Below are 22,287 nucleotides of genomic sequence, written 5' to 3' on the forward strand. Positions count from 1 at the left end.
CTTCTGTTGGCAATGCTCTCTCAACTGTTAACGTAGACATGATTAAAATTCACTTTCCCGTCTAGTCACAAGTAAAGCCGAGGGCATGAAGGAGAAACATGGGGAGCACCATATTAATATCTGATCATTCCTAAAGAATATTCAAAGCTGTATGGCAGTTTCTTTGTCCTGCTGGCTGACCTAGGAATGTTTGATACTAATAACTGGGTAGCTGAAATGGAAAATGATTCATCCCCCAGTGTATAAATACACACAAACACTCTAGCTATTTGTTGGAGAAATGAATCTGATTTGTTTCAAATTAGTATATTTTGCGGATTTAAAACCATATAAATTTCAAGTTAGCAACTTAGCTTTTCAAAAAGTTTAATTATAGAACTCCAGAATGTGCATTACCAAACAATAGTTAATAAATAATTTTCTGACAATGTGCTGTTAGAAAACAGGCATCAAGTTTTAATTTTCTTTTCTATAAACCATAACTCAAAAATCATACTCCAGCTTTATAAATAGAATAAATCTCAATTCCACACTGTGTGCATTCAAAGAGATTTCTAGAGGTATTATAAACAAAATTACGATATATATTTATGCCTGGTTTTATAAGAGAAAGGGAAAACTTTAGAAACCATACATAGTCAACAAAAAAAGAACTGCGCCATCACTTTCTCTAATTACGACAGAAACACAGGATCTCTTAAACTTTGAATTGTTGGTACGAACTTCAAAACATAGGCATCCAAATATTACTTCTATACTTAAGCAGCCACTACAAGATGTTTTGGAGTTTGAATAACTTTAATTGTCCAGTGTCTAATATCACAAAGTAAAGGAGAACCTGCATAGACACAACAGGCCAGGTGGAGTCCTTGTGTGGTATAACAATTCTATTGTCAATATATTTCTCCACCAGTTTTAGTCACAAGAATAGATAGTTAAAATCAGTCGAAGGTAGTTTTGAGAAAGAAATAATGACAAGCATGGAAAAGATGCTTCAACAGTACCATACTAACAATTCAGTTCTGATGGGGATTGGGATAATATGCATCCTCCAAATACCTTTAGGCAATGATGAAGGTACTGTAATTGGGAAAAGCAGCTGAAAATAGACAATTACAAAGTTCAAAGAAATTCAATGGTTTTTCCTTTGTTTTTGAAATTTTCAAAATGCTAAATAATGGCTAAAGATACTAACCTACAGGCCATTTAATCACTGACAATTTGTAAACATAATATTGAAGACATTGTTACTCAGGAAGAGCAATTACTCCAGATGATGCTGTGCTCTGTGTCTAAGAAGGTAGTTAGCTGATTAAGTGATTGTCTATTGCCCAAGGCAAGATTTAAAACTATATTTGTGCACATGTTTACATACAGCATGCTTCAAATAATATTGAATCCACCACTCTAAAAAGCTTTGGTTGCTTATTAGAGATCTCTAATAAATGTTTACCCCTTTTTCAGCCTACAAACACCTGAGGAACATGTATTTTGAGTGTCACTGGTCCCTGGGAATTATGACTGAAGAGGTCTCAAGACAATTCTGGATAAATACAGAAACACGTTCAGGCAGATACTTCCAGAGCCGCATTAATTTTTGCAAATTTAACTGAAGGTAGCTATACGTGAAAAGGATCGGAACAGTTAACTTTGTGTAACTTCATAAAAGCTTCCAGAGCTCAATTTAACTTGACTAATTTGAATACGACCTTTATACTGCATATAATTTCATACTGCTGTTCATTTGATTGTTAAAGTGTTTTCACCATATCAAAACATACAATATTTCAAGAACAAGTGTAACTTACAGATTGAAGGGGATACTTGAAACATGCACCATTTTAGCAATGTAATGAAGAATTCAAATAATGCAAATTTTGCTAAAAAACATAACAATTGTCAATGCTTTTCATCCTGCACTCATCAGAATATTCACAAGATCACCAATGTATGGGGGGGGGGGGGGGGGGGGGGAGAGAGAAAGAGGGGATAATACATTATACTGAATTAGCAGAAACTACCAATTGATTGGTAGAGGTTGTGCCATGGAGATGCATGCATTAGATGATGATTGACAGTTAACTATCAAACCTTGTTTATATTTATATCAGGCAGTTTGATTCTGGTCAATGCATTGCTGTCCCAGGGCAATGACAAAAAGCTTCAAAAATGCCTTCTTTCAGCAAGACCTGATTTCTGTGCCAACAAATGTATGAAAGCATATTTATGTTTCAACTATCCTCATTTTACCTAATTTTCATTGTCTTTTATAAAAAGCAAAAGTAGTAAACCGTTCCTTAAAGAAAATTCTCTCTCCCAAATATTTAACTGTACAATCAGTGAGAGATGTTAGGAGCTGATCAGAAGGCATTTGCTGTTACACTTGCAAATTACTGACAATTCTGCTCAATCGTAATGAAGAGTCTTCAATGTGCCTGCTGTTCCAAATCGCTTTCTGTCTGCAAAACCAGGAATCTGAAAAAAATACATTTTTTAAAAAACAAATTACAATTGCAGTACTCTCCTGGTTTCTGTCCACTTTGAATTCAGTTGCCAATTTTAATTATTAAAACTGAATTTCCTCTGACATGACCAAGAAGAAACAAACATTCAGTGGTTCAGAGGCTTCTGTTTCATGCAATCTTATCTATTGGCAAAGAAAGATTTTCTTTTTAAGTAACTTTAGGTTGAATAATTCAGCTCTGGTGAGGCACTGGCACTGTTCGAGTGTGAACCACACCAGTGCAAGAATGAGCTGAACTTGTCTGATAAGTCAAGACATTTTCATGATAAACCAGGAACACCAGCAGAATGGGAAGTGAAACACAAAAAAAGGCTGATTTTTGAGTATTGTCTGCTTTTCCACTGAGGGAAGGTGTAGGAAGCATGAGTGGGAAGAAAATCACTGCATTTAAACACTGCCTTTCATGACCTCAGGACATCTTGATGCACTTTACATGAAGTAACTGATGCAGAGAATGTAGCATCAATTTATATACGACAATCTCCCCTAATGCCCATCTTTGTTTAAATGATTATGATTGAGAGATATAGGCAAGGGCATCAAACAGAAGTCTCCTGCTCCTAAGGAAGATTGTCACTACAGTACTATGGCAGCAAACAGGCAAATTTCCTGGGCACAAATGTCAAAAAGAAAAACACAGTAATTAGAGTAATTATACCCATGATTAATATTCAACACACTTTCCTTCATAGTTTAACCTTTGATCTGATAAAGTACTTCATATTTTCTGCAGTCAGTACAGCATTCAGTAAGACAGAGCAACATGTCAAGGGTTTCCTGATAAATACTTGCATCTTGATACATTCAGCAAGCTATTGGACATGTGAAAGTATATGCTGGTTCACAGGAGTGATCAATCTAATTAAATTCAAGCCAAATTCCTCAAATCATGAGGAAGCTTTCAATTAAGTTCAATGAACCTTGCCAGTGGTTTCTATGCAGAATCCCTCAGCTCTGGCTTCCTTTACTGGGAATTTTGCTGATTACCCAAGGACAGTATATATATAAAAAAAACACATTATTTGCCTGTCCAGATAGAAGCAAAATCTTATGTAATAAAGTAAGTAACGTTTTGCTGAATTAAAAGGGCCAAGATGCAGAAAACGCCATAAAAATAGGACAAAAAAAACCAAATCACCATTGTTGAAAGTTAATAATTGTTTGATTATGATCAAATCAATCACATACATAAGTAATATATTGGTTTAGTTGCTGAGAAGGTTGGAGGGCTAATTTACTGAAGAAATTGTAGCTTTCCTGAGCTGTTGATTAAACATTTGTGATTACCACTCTTATCAAGTTAATTATCAACAAAAGCATTGCTGAGCTGCTCATAATTATAGAGGAAAGTGAGGACTGCAGATGCTGGAGAGTCAGAGTCAAAAAGTGTGGTGCGGGAAAGGCACAGCAGGTCAGGCAGCATCTGAGGAGCAGGAGAATTGACATTTCAGGCATAAGCCCTTCATTCTTGATCAAGGGCTTGTGCCCGAAATGCTGATTCTCCTGCTCCTCGGATGCTGTCTGACCTGTTGTGCTTTTCCAGCGCCACACTTTTCAACACTGCTCATGATTACAGCAAAACTTAGTTATATTAAGGTAAGCTTATTATACAAAGCAGAAAAATCATAAACTGTTGCAAGAAAGAATACTCTGATACAGGAGTTTAGGAATATTGCTGGGGCACAGCTGGCATAGGACTGTCTGCTTTGCATCTAACCTGTGAGTGCCGCACTAGCAGTACTGTACTATAGTTCTATAATGTTCCAATTTAAGTTTCAGGAATTTTCATCTAACAAACAATTTCATATTGGTAGGAAGTAGGGAGAGAGATGGGGGAGGGGATGAAGGTAAGAACGACTGGGAAAGAATGGTGCTCTATTGTTGAGTTTAAAACAAAGAAAAACCTAAAATAAATTATTTTCTTTTAGCTTTCAAAATTCCTTTGCATAGTATTGCTTTCTGGCTCTTTGTTTTTCAGACTTGCATTCATATCCAGCCAGATGGACTGACAATCACCTGTAATTGCAGGATTCCCCAAGTTACTGCTGGGCACAGGCAAAACTATTTACTGACTTTAATCAAGTAAATAACAGAAGAGCTGATAAAGTATCAGGAAACATAGACAGAACTTGCATTTGTATAGCACCTTATCCTCATCAGGAGTTTCAAAAGTGCTTCACAAGTAAATTACTTGACAAGTACTACGGTGTATTTAAAACCAGCTGCCAATCTGCATGTAAGATTCTGCAAATGGCAAATGAGAAGAGTGACCAATTACTTGAATAAAATGGATGATAGCTAGTATACCTAAAACATAGATTTTATTTGAAAAGTGGCACAGGGTCTTTTCATGCACTTGAACAGGTAGACTTGGATTCATACCTTAACTGACAGAAGTTACTTTAAGAGTGCAACCTTCATTAAGCACTGAAATGTAAGTGTAGATTATATGCTCAAAATCTGAATCATGCACTGAATCAACAATATTCTAGCACGTAGGTAAATACGTGACTGGGCATGCCAAAGCATAAACGTGACCTACCACTGGATGCTATTCAGAAACTGAGGTACACTGCTGAAGCTTGCTCTAAAAGACTATGCTGAGCAGATTAGTTTGATCCTGGGGTTGGTACTGATTATTTTTCAAATTCCTGTATTTTATTTGCTAGAATTACTTATTTGGCTGAACCACTATACTGGGGAGAAAACAAAGCAGGTAGAGTCTGGCTTGGCAGAGAATACAGTATAAACCTTAAAAGGTGTACAAACCTGGTTACCGTCACGTGAAAAATATCTCCTTTCTATTACCTGAAAATATGAAACACAGCAATTAAAATTACACATGACACTGATAAATGGAAATATGAAATGGAGGTAATAATGTACTTCAATCACTTGAGAAAAAGAGATGCAGCATCACGTGACAGCTTTAGAAAATTGTTTGCAGTGTGTGATTAAATTATTCATTACTTATATAGACACTTATCCTCATGATACTGTTTCTCCCAGAAAGAAACATTTTTCATTACAGTGCATCGAACACCGCAAATGATTTGATGCAATTACAAATTGTAACAAATCCTACAAATTTGCATATTCATTTTAACATTACATCATTGCAGCAGTGAAATTCAGAGACAGGAATAATAACAGATCACTTATCATAATCATTAACATCCATAATATTAATACAAAATGGGGCATTTGGATGGAGCGATTTCCATAAATGTAATGAAAGGAATTTCATACAGCTATTAAAAATCAAACTTTTACTTTTGAAAAATATTTTGCTTCCATCTTAACCTAATCAAATCATTTGTTTCACGAGCTGAAAACCTAAAATTAAATGAAATTGCTGCATGGTTAATCCAATGACACATTGCCTATTCTATGTATTTATTGCAACGGGCTGCAAGATAGATGTTCCCAGTCATACATGATCGCATGGCTACTGTAAGGCAGGAGGTACATTGGTATAATATACTCATCTATCCAAACACCACCCTTTTCATATAACAAACCATTTGGATGTATCATCATTTGCATTTATAGTTACCCAAGTTACCAGCAAAGCAGTGTTCTCATACAACAAAAAAGCTTTCAGAATGTTATTGCCATTGGGCCTGTTGTTGCATTTCCTGTTGATGGGGTTATATGGACCTCAAGGACAAATATATGTTCCTGAATGATCACCTGCATTCAAGGTACAGCTGCTCAGGTTTTGCATATGCATCTGCAGTTTCTAGTATACCTGGTCATTCACTTCCATCAAGTACAACTGTGGCGGCAATACTCTACACTGGCCCAAACTGCCACTGGAGCTTACTCTTGTTGAGAGTATTGAAGGTTTGAAAACTGGCTCCCTTATGCTCAAATCTGATCATGATTTTGTTAAAATGAAATGTGGCTTTTTGCTGTTTCACCTTGATTTTGTCACTCACATTTGTTACTCATTCTGGTCCCAGTAGATTTAATGCTATTGAAAGAGCAATTGAGATGCTATGTGACAATAATCTTTATACTGAATTATTTTACATGCTTTCAGTAGTTATGTTTTTCAACTTGAGGATTGCCTTGTATACATTTGTGCTGGATTTGCTCAATTTCTTTGATTCATTTGGTGGTTTCATTACTGCCTTTCCAAATGACTTGGGATGGTGTGGCGATGAAATATCCTGATGAATTTCCCAACCCATTATGAAGTTGCTGAATTCTTCATTTGTGAACTGAGGTCTCCTGTTGTTCATCACAATGTTAGGAATGTTGCAACAGCTAAAGATGCTTTCAGGTATTCTATAATCTTACCAATGGTTGTTAAAGTCAAGTGGCCCACCTCCCAGTTGTCAGAACAGCTGTATAAAGATCATAGATAATCAGTCTCTGTAAGAGTAAACAAATCGACTCCCAGCTTCATCTATCATTTGTCTGAGATGTCCTATGACATCAACTGCTCTATACTATATTTAGCTCGGTACTGAGTGTAGACAGTTCACTGGCTGATGTAGTGCTGGATTTAATTGCTTATGTTTGGCTAATAGTGTACATTTCTTGACTCAATTCCTTGGTGGCTTGCATGGATGCACTTTATAACGTCTTCTTTCAACTCCTTAGGATTCCTTTATACACAGTTTTGAGTTATCAGTTATCGGTTTATGCCCAATGATATTCCTATCACCACAGGAGTGCCCTTGATGATCACCATTTCATCATTATATCTAGTCGTACTTGGCGAATGGATAGTTCACAATGTGTGGCTGCATCCTTTGCTTTTTCCATACTGAGTGCTGCTCTTGGCAACATATCTTATTAACACAGCAATGTACAACTGTTTCCTTTGCTTATATGTAACATCGAGATGATATTTCTGAAATAGGAGTAGTATTCTTTGCAGATACTTTGCAGGCAGTAGTAACATGAGAAAAATGATTTGAAATAGCTTATGGTTGGGCTTAACTCATTCTGTCTCCCAAACAGGTTTTCATGAAAATGTTCACAAACAAAAGAGAATGACACTCTTGATCACAGCGTAGTATCATTCCGTTTGTGTTAACATCCTCTAAGCAAATGCAACCAGTTGTTGCTGCTTTGGGACAATTCGACTCCTGTCTCACTGGTGCAACATTGCAGGATGACTTCTTCATTTAGATTATAGAATTTCAAGACTGGCACAGTCACCTTTAATTGTTTGATATTAGTGAAAACAACTTCTATGTCCTAACACTACTGGCAGTGAGTTTGCATGATGGTTCACACTCAGATGACAAGTTAGGTAAGAATATTGGTAAATAGCTGATTAAGACAAACTATTGCAGTGCTATTACATCTGTTGGTTGCAGCATTATTACTAGAGCTCTCACTGTTTTGGAATTTGAGTGAAGATCTTTCACTGTCAGTATATGAGCTATGTACTAGACTTCATTTGCAAATTTTTCTCGTTTAACTTCAGACTCACCTGGCACCTATGGCTAGCAGTTATGCTAGACTTTGGTTGTGGTCAGTGGCTCCACATCCATAAATTAGAACCTTATCAATTATAGTTTGCACAATGTGGGAAGCTCCCATTAGGTTATTTCAATCTTACAAGTAACTCACCTCATAAATTTCTAAAGCCTGTTCATCATTTACAAAGCACAAGTCAGGAGTGTGATGGAATACTCTGCAGTTATCTGATGTGTGCAGCTTCAACAATACTCAAGAATTTGACACCATCCAGGTCAAAACAGCCTGCTTGACAGGTACCACATTCACAACATTTACTGTCTCCATCATTGACATTGACATTTAGTACTAGTGGTATGTGCTAACTGCAAGATGCACTGCAGAAATTCACAAAGAGTCTTCTGACAGCACTTTCCAAACTTACAACCACTACCATCTAGAAGTGGTAATGATGGGAACACCATCACAGCAAGTGCCCTTCCAAGCCACTCACCATCTTGACTTGGAAATATATCTTTATTCGTCCATATCACTGAATCAGTTCTGGAAACCCCACCATCATAGCACCGTGACTGCCTACAACAAATGGTCTGCAGTAGTTCAAGGCAATTTGTGACCATCTTCTCAAGAGCAACTAGGGATGGCTAAGAAAGGTTTACCCTGACAGAAGCACCTACATCATGAAGGAAGAAAATGTGGTTCTTAGGGCTGAGACTTCCTAAAGAATATGAATGATTTCATTGGAATGTCCAGCAAATAACAACGGCTCAACAAGCATTGATGCATTAAATAGGAATTATAAAATTAGTTCCAGCAAGAACTGGGAAAGAAACCTACTTTATCAAAAAATCGGCTCAGTTTCACAGCATTAGAAGAACCTGCAGCCAAATACCGTGGATTGGTACAATCCTAAAACAAATAGTAGGAAATACATGAATAAGACAGCAGTCCAACAGTAATAATTTAAGTAAAACCAAATACTTTGGATGCTAGAAATTTAAAGTAAAAACAAAACAAAGTAAAACATGACAGGCTTAGCAACATCTGTGGAGAGAGAAACCATAATGTTTCAAGTCAGCGACCTTTAATCAAGCTTCTCATGCAAGGTTAACAGACCCGAAACATTAACTCTGTTTTTTTGTCTCCACTGATTCTGCCAGCAATTAATTATCCAACTTTATGCAAGTTAGTTTACATTATATTCTCACTTCTCACATCAATAACACTATTTTTTTTCAGGAGCACTTAGAGAGTAGCTATAGTTCTTTGTCACTTCTTTTTAAAAAAACTATTTTGATCATAGTATATTAATTCAACAGATGCAAAAACACATTTCTATATGAAATTGCTCACAACCACAATGTCCTGATGCAATCCAGCATGTGATACTGAGTTTTCTTGAATGATATAGGTCTACAGTTAGCTGATTTCAACTGGGACAACAGCAAGGTCTGTAAAGTTGGCCTCAGTCAGAGGAAGGGTAAACAAAATCAAGCAGGGTATCTAATACAAAACACAATGCTGGGAAATATATAGATGGCCAGGAGCAGGCAGGTGGGACTAGTTTAGTTTGGGATTATGTTTGGCATGAACCAGTTGGATCAAACTGTATGTTTCTGTGCTGTATGACCCTATGACACTTCCTTGAAATGCATTTTTATTTTATTAGTGTTATAAATTTTAGATTTGAAATTATTTACTGTAACGAAAGCCATTATTATGAAACCAAACGCAACTCTAATCTTTACACCGTATCAGAGCACTCTCATTCCAATTTCTTAACTGAAGACCTAACAACAATTTACAGCTTTCTTGGACACAATGTCAGCAATCCAATTTAATCTAGTCCATCCGTTACTATATCATAATTACATGATTTTGTTAAACATAGAATCATGGAATACATTTTTATCTTTACTCCTATAAGAATCTGAATCAAAAGCATAAAAAGGACACACCAGATTAATTTCTTCAGCATTGAAATCTTCTGCCAAGAATGCAGTCCTTGTCAAAACTTCATTCCTCTTAGTTTCATGAATTTGGTCCAACTTAGTACCAATGACCAATAATGGAATCTGATTATCTGCAAACTGTTCACGATCATAGTCCCTTTGAAAACAAAAGGTTGAATTTTGACTTTTATAAACTCATGTAAACTTGAAACTACAAAATTAAAAAAAACTAATTTGATGCTGAGTAAAATCTGGGAAAGGATTACATTCAGCTTTTCCCACATCCCACACTGGTTCAACTTTACTTTCATATATAACTGAGTGCACTTTATCTTTCCAATTATTGCATTTCTTATATTAATTTGCCAGCTGACGACAAGTCCCTTCTTCCAATACTCTGCACCGGCTGTAGTTTCCTCTTGGTTATGGTTACTCACTTTATGTCCCCCTTCAACACAAAGCACCTTCCAATCTTGTCTCTTCCATCCACTCATTAGTATTTGCAATAATAAATAGTTTCCATGCCTCAACCTCCATAGCTCCACTGATCAGAATTCACTTCTGTCATCTTTTGCTCAGTTGTCTGAATTTTCTTATCATTGGCAATCCTTATCCTTTTGCAGGATTTCCTAGGCAAGGGATGTAATTCCCTTATTAACCCCTGCACTGTCCTCTCTCCATTCCATGTTTCTTCCTCCTCCTACTCATGCTTCCCTTTTTCCCCGATTCCATATCCTCAAATCCATTCTACCTTCCCAACCTCTCCCCTCAAACAGATTCCAGATTCCCCCAAATCCAACTGACCTGAAAAAAACTAATGTAATCATGATTTTCTATATGCAGAACAAGATCAACCTAGGATTTATTAGGTATTACTCCTGCTTACTCCTTATTAAGCTGTAGTTTAATTCAACAGTACACTTAAACTCTTAAAGTCATCAAAAAGAATTATTTCAGTAGATCTACTGATTTTGCTTGAAGAACAGAGAGAGATCATAACAGAAATAGCAACCTACCCATTCGTCACTATAACTCCAGTAGGAGAGGAATCCTTATTTAAAGCTTCTAATGACCATCTGTAGAGATTCTGGGATGACTTTTTGTTTGTACAGTCGTGCACTAATATTACACCTACAAAAACCAAAAAAGATAAAACATCAAAATCATAAGAAGGAGGACAAAACCTTGGACTGGCCCAATCTTCCAATTACAATGCTGTTGTTGAACTAAATATACAAGGGATGGGACTTTATTATATGAACCCATGTAGATCTCACCAATATTGCAACAGAAAAGTAAATACAAAAAAACAATTCCAAAGTCTGTCTATCATCTATAAGGAAGAGATCAGGATTGTGATGGTGTACTCTTCACCAGCCTGGATATGCGTGGGGATCCAACAATACTCAAGCTCAACAGCACTAAGGACATAGCAGCCTGCTTGTTCGACACCTTATCTACCTCTTTAAATAATAGTTGGCAGCTGCGTGTACCATATAAAGAATCAATTCAGCAAACTGCCAAGTTTTTTTTAGATAGCATTTACAAACTGACAACCTTTACTGCAGATGCATGGGCATACCATGACAAGTAAGTGCTTCAAACCAAACATCATCATGACTTGGTTGTATATCATGGTTCCTTCAATGTCACTGGGCCAAAAACCTGGAATTTCTTTCCTAACAGCACTGAATTGAAGGTACGCCAGATAAAAAGCAACCTCATCACGACCTTCACAATGCCAACTGGGGTGAACAACAAATTCCAAATCATTTAAAGCTGTTGCCAGTCTGACCTAGTATTAAACATCTTTGCATTGACATTGCTGACTAAATAGGTTACTGAAGATTTAAGGATGGTGAGTGCCTAGGACATGCTGCCAGAGATGCTGGGAGAAGCAGACAATAGCAGCATTCCAGAAGCTTGGACGTATACACAAATAGGAAGGGAATTGATGGATATGGATTCTGTAAGTGAAGACAGTTTTACTATGGAAGGAACGTGTCAGCGCAGGCGTGGAGGGCTGAACAGCTGGTTCCTGCACTGTATTGTTCTTTGTTCTTAATATCTAATGCAAAAATTCTGTGGCTCTGAGAACAAGGTACTCAGTGATTGTCAGTCAAGGTTGTATTTCCTGATACTGGCGAGGGGCTCAAGCTCTCAATTTGCTGCCTTAAAAATGAGAATGTCATTAATTGCACTAAGTTGTCAGTGTTTTTAAAGTTGTGTCAAAAACACCTAGTTCCAGTTGTTTGTTGGCAGTGCAAAGTTTTTCAATACCTTTTCTACATAATTTTATTACAAAACTTCGTAGAGCCCTTTATATACGTAATAATCATATATACTCATGGTGAGTACAGTGCAACAATTAATGCTCGATTAGGGAATATTTACACATTCCAAACAAATCATTTTTTTGTCAAAAAACATCAATTGAATAACAGGAATGCAGTGAAACTGAATTTCAAAAAAAAAATTCAAATGTGAATAGATTTGGAGAGAACATTAATAATGTGACTAGAATTCCTGTGGAATTGACACTGTTGGAAAATGTACTGTTTCAAGAGCATACAAGGTAATACATGGTGCATTGTACAACATGTGTAAGCTGTTCTGTTCTTTTGACATCACATTGTTTAATTGCTAAGCTGCCCCCAGGGAAAGTTGAGGTTAATTACAGTAACAGCAAATCAAAAGTTACACAGATGCAAAAACATTTTGGAAACCTAAGGAAAGCCTTAAATCAGTTGGCTTAATCAGAAAAAAAAACTGTGGGAAATAGCTGTCATTCTTTCACTTTAAATCTCTTAAAAAAAGGTCATCTTTGATATATAATTTTACAACACGGCAGTAAACCGTTCTGCTAATTAAACCAAACACACAGAAAAACACACCTCACCTTTTAATCTGTTAAAGTATGACTATTTAACAAAAAATATCAATTTATTCTTTAACTCTAAAAGTGAACATTAATTAACAAGTATTTACAACTCTAAGTGTCCTTTCTCTTTAAGGTTTATTATCCACCTCCCACTCTATAACAAGATCCTAATCCAATAAAACCCCTATTAAAATTTACAGCAACTTAATTTTCAAAACCGGACAGCAGGTTTCAAAACCAGACAGCGGCTGTCGTCTCTGGTGTCAATCTTCCTCTGTTTATAAATCTCCCTGGGTTGTCTTCGATCTTCTGTTGCAAAGATGTTTCATATGAGAAAGGTACCTTTGACAGAGTGTGGTGAATAGCAGTCTTTCAATGGCAATTGGTGCTCTTTCTAGCTAACTGTCCAAAATCCTGCTGTTGTTATACCCCAATATCAGATTGTCTCATTTGTTCGATGCTGTCAAAACAGTAAAACTCAAATTCAACTGGGTTGTGGTATCTTGGGGCATAATTTAACTGATTGGTTAAATTCGAACTGCTGTGAAAACAACTGAGGTATCTAAGTTACAGCGAAATATTACATCTTTCAATTATCCAGCATACTCTGAGACTGCTAGTTAGTCACATGACAGATGCTTGCCAGCTTTCACTCTCTCACAGGTACAGCACATGCCTTCAACTTCATAACAATAACAAAGGGCAAGGTTGGAGTTAGATGAAAATATTTCAAAACATTGATATAATTAAATGGTTCATAATGTATTTCAGGACAAAAGGATGCAATCCTAATTTGAACCAACATCTAAAACAGATTTGACTCCAAAATATATAGTAAAGGTCCATTTATAGCCAATTTCAAAATAACAAAATAATTGCATCACAAAAGGATTTGTACAATAGGACTGAAATGTAACAAATTAGAGTTTCCATCTGGTATTGATGGAAACTTTTGGTCCAAAATACAATTGGTCCAGCAGAATCCACATATTAATTTAAACATTTTCAGTTAAAGATAACATCAAGGATTTGATGGACAATATTGTTTCTTTGGTGAATATTCTATCATTTTAAGACAAACAGTTTATGTAACATAATGCAGATTAATAGAGGATTGAGGTTACACATAATTACAGACAAAAGTACAAAAAGCAAAAGTTGCTTCCATACCATTTACAGAGTTGTAAAACACAGCTCTAGTGCTTTTAATACTGCTGGCACTGCCCACAGATCCACCAACATCCCAAAGTTCAATGTAATAGGTTTTCTCAGCTGGAGTGCCTTCTTTATAATCATGAACCTGAGTTAAAGAAAGAGAATAAAATGTATACATACTCCATAAAAGTCACCAATTTCTAAATCTGAAAAGAATTCGCTAAAATCAGCTAATATAACTAGCTTCATAACCACAAAAGACTTTTTAATGAATATTCAATGAAAACATGATACAGTCCAGGTATAGTAACATTTGAAAATTGGTCACCATTCTGAGGAAATAATTCTTTAGAAATGACAGTAAAATAATTATACAAAAATCTTAGCAGATTTTGAAAAATTTGACAAACATCTGTCCTTAAATACAGAGCTGGCAAAGGATTGGAGGATTGCAAATGTTACGTACACTTATTCAAAATAGGGGAGAAGAACAAACTTGGCTATTATGGGCCAGATTAACAATTGATGGTAGGGAAACTTTAAAAGTATCCAGGATTAAGTTTAATCCATGCTTGTTCAGGTGGAATTATGAAGGAGCTCCATCACAAAGGACAAGATATGTCTGACTGACTAAATTAGTATCCTTGTGAAGATAACAGAGAGGATAAATAAAGCAAGTGAAGTTAATATTGTATAAATGGGCTTTCAACAAATTTTTGTTGATATATCAAAGATTAGCGTACAAAATGTCTGTCTTCACTTCTAATTCTGCAACTGACTTTCAAAATATGGGTTTCCCTGGAGATCCCTCCCTTTAGCCAAAACTAAGCAAATCTTACAACTTTTTTTAACCTGTCATGATCGTGGTCTTCTCAATTTGAACATGAGCTCCTTCTGCATTTTGTGCGGTGAACAATAACAACATGCTGCCTCTCTTTTCCCTTTCTTGGATCTTTGCAGACTGACCATCTTTGAGAGGTTCAGTGATACTTAGGGAGAATCTGCCACCCAATCCTACAATGGTTTCCAAAGGACTCTTCCCCTCTCAGGAGGCGGCATGTGGCTCAATGGTTAGCACTGCTGCTTCACAGCACCAGGCACCAGGTTTGATTCAAGCCTTGGGAGACTATCTGTGTGGAGTTTGCACATTCTCGCCATGTCTGCGTGGGTTTCCTCTGGGTGCTCCAGTTTCCTCCCACAATCCAAAGGTGAATCGGCCATGCTAAATTGCCCACTGTGTTAGGTGCATTAGTTGGGGCAAATATAGAGTGGGGGAATGGGTCTGGGTGGGTTACTTTTCGGAGGGTCGGTGTGGACTTGTTGGGCCGAAGGGCCTGTTTCCATACTGTAGGGGATCTAATCTAATCCTCTGAAGTCCATCTTCATGGGAAAGTGAATCATATGGATCTTGTGTCGAAGTAGACATGCTAAGTAACTATCTTATGGACCTCAACTCTATTTGATGTTAGAATTAAATAGATAATTTAAAGTATAATCACCTATGACACCTGACATTCTAAATAATATCCATGTTTCCATGTATCTTGGAGACCAAAAATCTATCTGCCTTCAGCAAAACAGTAGAGGAGCTCAGGTCATTGTACCTTCTTCCTAGTAAAACAACCTAGTCCCCCATTTAATCTTTAACAAATAAGCCACCAGGCTTCTTGTTAGCAGAGTTCAGAACAAGTTACATGGCCTCTTTCATTCCTCCAATTTACCCTGAGTTAAAGACAGCCCCAAAACATTACAACAAAACAGAAAACTTTGAATTTGTAACAGCTCTCTTTCTTTGTTCTTTTAGTCCTTCTCTCCAAGTCATTCCTTCTGAATGCTAGCTTTTGACAGTCTCCACCACCAAGTGTTATGTATTGAGATACTTCCAAGTTCAACAAACTGCTACTCAAACATTAACTACTAGATTAGTTTAAAAGATATTTCTCTCTGTAGTATTCAGGTATGCATACATTCTGCGTATGCCACGTTTCATTGTTTCAACTATTTTTAGAAGAATGTGCTTCTTTATCTTTCTAAACTAGTTTTGTATCTCAAGTCTAGCTTTTCTTCCATTGTTTTCTAGATAATTAAATGTAAGCTGTTTTATGTGAGTAAGATTTGTTGGACCTTGACAGCAACAAAACCCTTCACTTACGTTTACTGCCTTCTAAATAATCTAATTTCTGAATGCAAACTGAGAATTAGTCATGTTAGGGAATGTTTCCAACATTCATCCACACTTTTACTCCAAGTTGGCATACGAAACCTTAGCCAAGAATATTCCCACTATAAATGTTTTCTTTCTCTCTTCATTCACGGGATGAGAGGATCTCTGGTCAGGCCAGCATTTATTGCCCAGGGGTCTGGCTCCTGACAGAAAAGTCGATTTTTCTGCTTCTCGAATGCTGCTTGACCTGCTTTTTCCTGCACCACTCTAATCTGCAGCATCTTTCGCTCAGTTGTGAGTCAACCTAAGGATGGCAGTTTCCTTCCTTAAAAAGGACATTAGTGAACCAGATAGGTTTTTCCGATAATGGATTCATGGTTATCATTACACTTTTAATTCCAGATGTTTTAAAACAAACTCAAATTCAAATTCTACCAACTGGCATGGCAGGATTTAAACATTATCTGAGTCTCTAGTTTAACAGTCCACTAGGCCACTGCCTCGTCTTATGCAATCAGTCAGTCAGTCAGTCAGTGAGAATACACAGCTACATCCAGGACACGTGAATCAAGGCAGCTTTCTTTCTTAAAAAAAGTTAAGCCTGTGAACCAATAACTTACTTGAAAAAAAAATCAACTTTCAAATTTATGAGCAAACTCTGTCCTCTCTCACACGTACCCTCACGTCAACTGAGCATCCAACTGTCCATGATGGATTTCCCAACACCTGGTTGTGGCACAATAAATGGACAAGAGATGACTTTCCAACTCCTGAAAAATTAACAGAGTTAAAACTGAAATCAGAAGTCAAATAGTTCAATCTACGGTGGTCAGAGTTATGTTTAACAATAGTGCTAGGTAATACTCCACCCACACTTCAATCAAGTGAAAACTTTTACTGACAAATGCAGTTAAAGGTGTAGAACAGACACTATCTCCAAATAAAACAATTATGAATAGTTTTATTTCTTAAAAATAGGGGTAATTAACCAAGGATTCTTAGACAGCACATTCCAGGTTTATGACCACAACCATCTAGAAAGACTAGAACAGCAGATAGATAGGGAAAGATAAAGTCAACATTGTCCTAATGGATCATAGGCTGCTCTCTTCTTTATAGATAGATGAGTCGTGGTGAGTTTAACCTGGTGACACCATGCTTCAGGGGAGGTTGAGAAGATGAGATTTTCATGGTGACCTCAGCCAGTATAGGAATTAAACCTGTGCTGTTGGTGTCACAAACCAGATGTCGAGCCAACTAAACCAATGGGAACACCATTACCATCTCTATGCCACTCACCATCCTGACGTGGAAATATATCGCTAATCCTGGAATTTATTCCCCAGTGGCATTATGGGGGTACCTATACACAAGGACTGCAGTAGTTCAGAAGGCAATTCACTACCACTTTCTCAAGGGCAACAAGAGACAGGCAATAATTGCTGACCCAGCCAGTGACACCAAATTCCTTGAATAAGGAAAAAGTATCTTTTATCGTCTTTTAGAAAAAGCAATCAACAATCCTTATTGTTTGCTTCACCTGCATGTTTACTTTCAACGTCTTGAGAATAAGAACACCCTGGTCCCTTCAGACATCAGCACTCTCCGATCTCTTGCCAGTTAAAAATATTCTGCATTTCTGCTTTTCCCACAAAAATGAATAACTTCGCATTTTCCTGCACTATATTCAATTGGACATAGTTTGCCCACTCATTTAATGTTGAAATTAATTTTGCACCTCTTTGTATCCTGTCACATTCCATCTAGCTGTCTCATCACATTTGGAAATATTACATTCAAAATTATTGTTTTGGATGGTGCACAGATCGTGTCCAAGTGTTGATCTTGGTACCCCACCAGTCATGGAATGGGTATGTTTCTGGAGTTCCCCCGTCCAAAACCCCGTCTCGTTAGGTGCTTAATTGTTCACTAACATTTAAGGCTTGATGTGGGAGGGCTGCAGAGCTTAGATCAGATCTGTTATTGCATGTTGCTTACGCTGTTTGGCACATAAGTAGTTCTATAACTTCACCAGGGTTGAAGTCCCACTTTGAGGTATACTTGAAGCTGTTCCTTGCACGTCATCCTCCATTATTTATTGAAGAAGGATTGACCCCTCTTAGCTTGACAATAATGGTGGTTGGGGGGGGGGGAATATTCTAGGCCACTCCGCCACAGATTGTGGAGTTGAATACTGCCCTAATGTTGATAACTCAATCGGTTGCCCTGTTTTGTGTTGCTAAATCTGTTCAAAATCCATCCGACTTAACGAGCCAGTATTAAACAAAAGGTATTGTCAACATAAAAGACTTTTGTCTCCTTTAGGACTGTGTATTAGTTGCTCATACCAAGACTGCCATGGAAAATACATCTGTGACAGGTAATTTAATGCAGATGAGATCAAGTAAGCTTTTCCCTCACCACCAGCTGCAGACCTAGTTTTGCAGTTATATCCTCTAGGATTTAATCAGATCACTTTGTATTGGTGCTGCTGAATCACTCTTGTTGACAGGTACGCAAAGTGCAAATATTAAAACAAAAAAAATGTAGATGATGGAAACCTGAAGCAATAACAGAAATTGCTTGAAAAACTCAACACCATCAGGTAGCATCTGTGGAGAGAAAGCCGTGTCAATGTTTCAGGTCCAGCAATCCTCCGTCAGAAGTCTATGCTTATGCCTCCCACATGAAGGACTTAGATTGGCAGGGAGAGGTTTAATTGGCAGGAGGTTTCTTTCCCATGTTTGACCTAATACCATAAGACTTCATAGGGGTCTGGTCTTGCTTTTGAGGATTCCCACAGCATCTCCCGCCCATCACTGTGTTGCCACATGTAGGCCAGATCAGGGAAGGATGTCAGATTACATTAGCCCCAAAATCTCACTGTTCTAAAACTGGAATGTAGTTATTGTGCTCATGTTTCTCCTCAATTACATCAAAGCAAGGGCTCTCAAACATTATAATGACTAAGTAACATTTTTGGTGGCATTTAAGACGACTGGTTATCTCAGTGGACCAGATATAGCATGTTGTTCTGGACAGTGTCAACAGCATAATTTTGATTTTGTTTTTGGCTGAAGTAGAGGTGGGAACTGTCTCAGAGTGGAAGGCAGAGACAATCACTTACAAAAACTACCAAGAATGAACAATTAGGAGACACTGAACCATACACCTGCCTACTGGCTGAGCACACATGAATGAATGATATTGATTGAGCAATAAGTTTTGGCCACAGCACAAGGAAAAGCTCCTAATTCTTTCTTCAACAGTGGATTTTCCTATGTTGATGTATAGCAGTAGAGAAGCGTGAAGGTTTCAATTGAAAGTCTAAAGTTCTATCAATACCACAATCTCGTCTGAGGTTTTCTACTCAGGTTTTTGAAGTTGGACTTGAATCTTTGATTTTCTATTCATGATGTGTGCGCCAGGATTTGGCCAAGACTGATATCAGGGTTTAGTTATTTTAGTTTGTTGAAAAGGTACTGAATTTGAACACCATAGAACACTGCACTGGTAAGAGATACTGGATTTTACTGTTGCTTCAGAATACTTCAAGATTTATCAACTTCCATGGTGTTCAAGAATTCTTAAATCCTTACTATTAGATTATTCAATTGTAAACAAATTAAACTCAGCTTCTCTTACAGTACAGCACTGAGCACAGTTCAGAATGCCATATGTTGTAAATGTTTTGGGATGTCAGGAGGTACATAAATGCAATTATTTTCTCTTTGGTTCCAGATTAAACAAATAAAAATCAGCTTCCATTGCGTAACCCAGTTAAGCAATTTGAAACATTGTACAACCATTCTTAACTGACTGTGCAGTACAAGTATGTAATTTAAGTAAATCAGAGAATGCTCGAAAGATGAACATTCCTGATGAAGGGCTTTTGCCCAAAGTGTTGATTTTCCTGCTCCTTGGATGCTACCCAACCTGCTGTGCCTTCTTGACTTGAAAGATGTATGGCCTACTCCTACTCCTAATGTGTATATTCGTTAGATTTAAATATTTCCATATCGGACATAGAATTGCACAAAATAGATCAGGTTATAGAGCTAGTGTCATTAGAGTTGAACCTAATGTAGAAGATCTCAAACACAGAAAAGAATATGGTCAATCTTTGTGGATCATGAAGATCAGAAATTCATTTAAAAATGAAATTGTATTTATTGAAGAGTCAATTCTACTTCTAAAACAAAGTGAGAGAGCACGGCTCCTAGGATATATTTGAAAGACTTGTAAATGAGATATCATTGAGTTAAAAATGAGGTCTGCAGATGCTGGAGATCACAGCTGCAAATGTGTTGCTGGTCAAAGCACAGCAGGTTAGGCAGCATCTCAGGAATAGAGAATTCGACGTTTCGAGCATAAGCCCTTATTCCTGATGAAGGGCTTATGCTCAAAACGTCGAATTCTCTATTCCTGAGATGCTGCCTAACCTGCTGTGCTTTGACCAGCAACACATTTGCAGCAATGAGATATCATTCACAATATTAATATTCCAGCAACGGTATGAAGGGTTTAACAAGCAGTTCTGATATATTGATAACATAACAGAGTCTTTCTTGATAACTGGAAACACCACACTTTATTAAGAGTGCTTTCACATTACAGATTAGATAATAAAACAGAAAATATTGGAGAATCTTAGCTGGTCTGCCAACATGTGTGAAGAGAGAAACAGTTAACATTTTGAGTCCAATGTATTGCTTCAGAATTGAAGGAAACTGGAAAAGAGTCAGGTGGTATGCTGCAGAAAAAAGGAGCAAGGAAGAGCCAGTGGAATAAATAGTAAAGGTGCCCCAGGGTAAAAGACAAAGGGAGTGCTAATGGTAGAGACGATTTATAGATGAACAGTACGCATTGATGGTCAAGGTTAATAGCAGAAAACAGGTCAGATCTATTTAGAGCAAATCCATGCCAGAGCAGACTTGGGAATGGTAAATCAAAACGGAAGGTAAAGTTCATGGTCTGAAATTGTTGCATTCAATGTTGAGTCCTGAAGGCTCCAAAGTGCTCAAGTGGAAAATATGGTGCTATTCTTTCAACTTGTGTTAGGTCTTACCAGAACACTGCAGCAAAACTAGGACAGAAATTTTAGCTTGAGGGGGCAGTGCTGCATTGAAAAACAAGCAACCAGAATGGTAGGACCATTCTTGTTGAAAAGATGGAGGCGTTTTAAAAAGTTACCTGGTCCATTCTTGGTCTCACAATTGTAAAGGAGACAGCAATGTAAAAAGTCATTACAGTAAACAGGTTCAAAGCAAGTACAAATAAATCACTGTTCCACTGGCAAAGTGTGTTTCAGGACTTCGATAGTGAGGAAGGAAGAGGTAAAGGAATTAGTGTTACATCTGCAATTACATGCAAAAGGGGTCGTTAAGAAGTGTTCAGAGTGAATGCTGACAAAAGAGGGGAAACAAAGATGTTTTTGGTAGAAGCATCTCATCAGAGGTGACGGATATAGCAGAGGATGATGCTTTTCATGCAGAAGTGATGGGTGGTAGGAAGTGGAAAGTTAGGACAAGGGAAATCTGCTTGTTTTGGGAGTGAGGGGGAGGGGTGGAAGCAAAACTGCGGGAGACAGATTGGACATTTATTCCTGATGAAGGGCTTTTGCCCGAAACGTTGATTTTACTGCCCCTCGGATGCTGCCTGAACAGCTGTGCTCTTCCAGCACCACTCTAAGCCAGAAACAGCTCAGGGCCTGTCACCCAGGAGCGAGGAATCTTTGATTAAAGAATAAGGAAAGCATTTTGAGTCACACTGGAGACGTTTCTCTCTCCACAGTTGCTGCCAGATCGGAGTTTCTCCAGCACTTTTTGTTTTCATTAAACGTGTTTATTGCTTTGTTTGAGGATGTGCCACGTCGAGTCCAGATCCAGGCCACTGTTAGAGAGTTAATGGAGTGTAAACCTTTACCTGAATCCCCTAACACCAGCACCTTCACCCGCTCCAAGGACGCCATCGCACAAACACGTTCAACCCAGACCAACCCTCAGGTTACCGTTAAAATCTTTAAATAAATACTCGCTGGGGTATCTCTGGAGCAGAGGGTAATCGTTCAGCTTTCGCCAGCCGCCACCTGAACCTGACAACGGAGCTCCAACCGGAGCCAATCACCGACTAACCTCGGCTCACAACGAGCCCTGCGTACTGGCGTCATCAC

The 22,287-nt window shown here is 37.6% G+C and overlaps 1 protein-coding gene across 1 annotated transcript; it reads right to left on the reverse strand.

Annotated features, from left to right (window-relative positions):
- Positions 1 to 1,965: 1,965 nt before the first annotated feature.
- Positions 1,966 to 22,244, reverse strand: rabl3 (RAB, member of RAS oncogene family-like 3). Its single transcript, XM_060833102.1, has 8 exons — positions 22,041 to 22,244; positions 16,794 to 16,885; positions 13,967 to 14,096; positions 10,932 to 11,046; positions 9,922 to 10,072; positions 8,801 to 8,872; positions 5,294 to 5,332; positions 1,966 to 2,475 (listed from the first exon to the last, which is right to left on the reverse strand). The coding sequence occupies exons 1-8, from the start codon at positions 22,084 to 22,086 to the stop codon at positions 2,407 to 2,409; spliced, it is 714 nt and encodes a 237-aa protein (XP_060689085.1). The 5' UTR covers positions 22,087 to 22,244; the 3' UTR covers positions 1,966 to 2,406.
- Positions 22,245 to 22,287: the final 43 nt, after the last annotated feature.

This window comes from Hemiscyllium ocellatum, chromosome 12, assembly GCF_020745735.1.
Source record: "Hemiscyllium ocellatum isolate sHemOce1 chromosome 12, sHemOce1.pat.X.cur, whole genome shotgun sequence".
In the NCBI taxonomy this organism is placed as follows: domain Eukaryota; kingdom Metazoa; phylum Chordata; class Chondrichthyes; order Orectolobiformes; family Hemiscylliidae; genus Hemiscyllium; species Hemiscyllium ocellatum.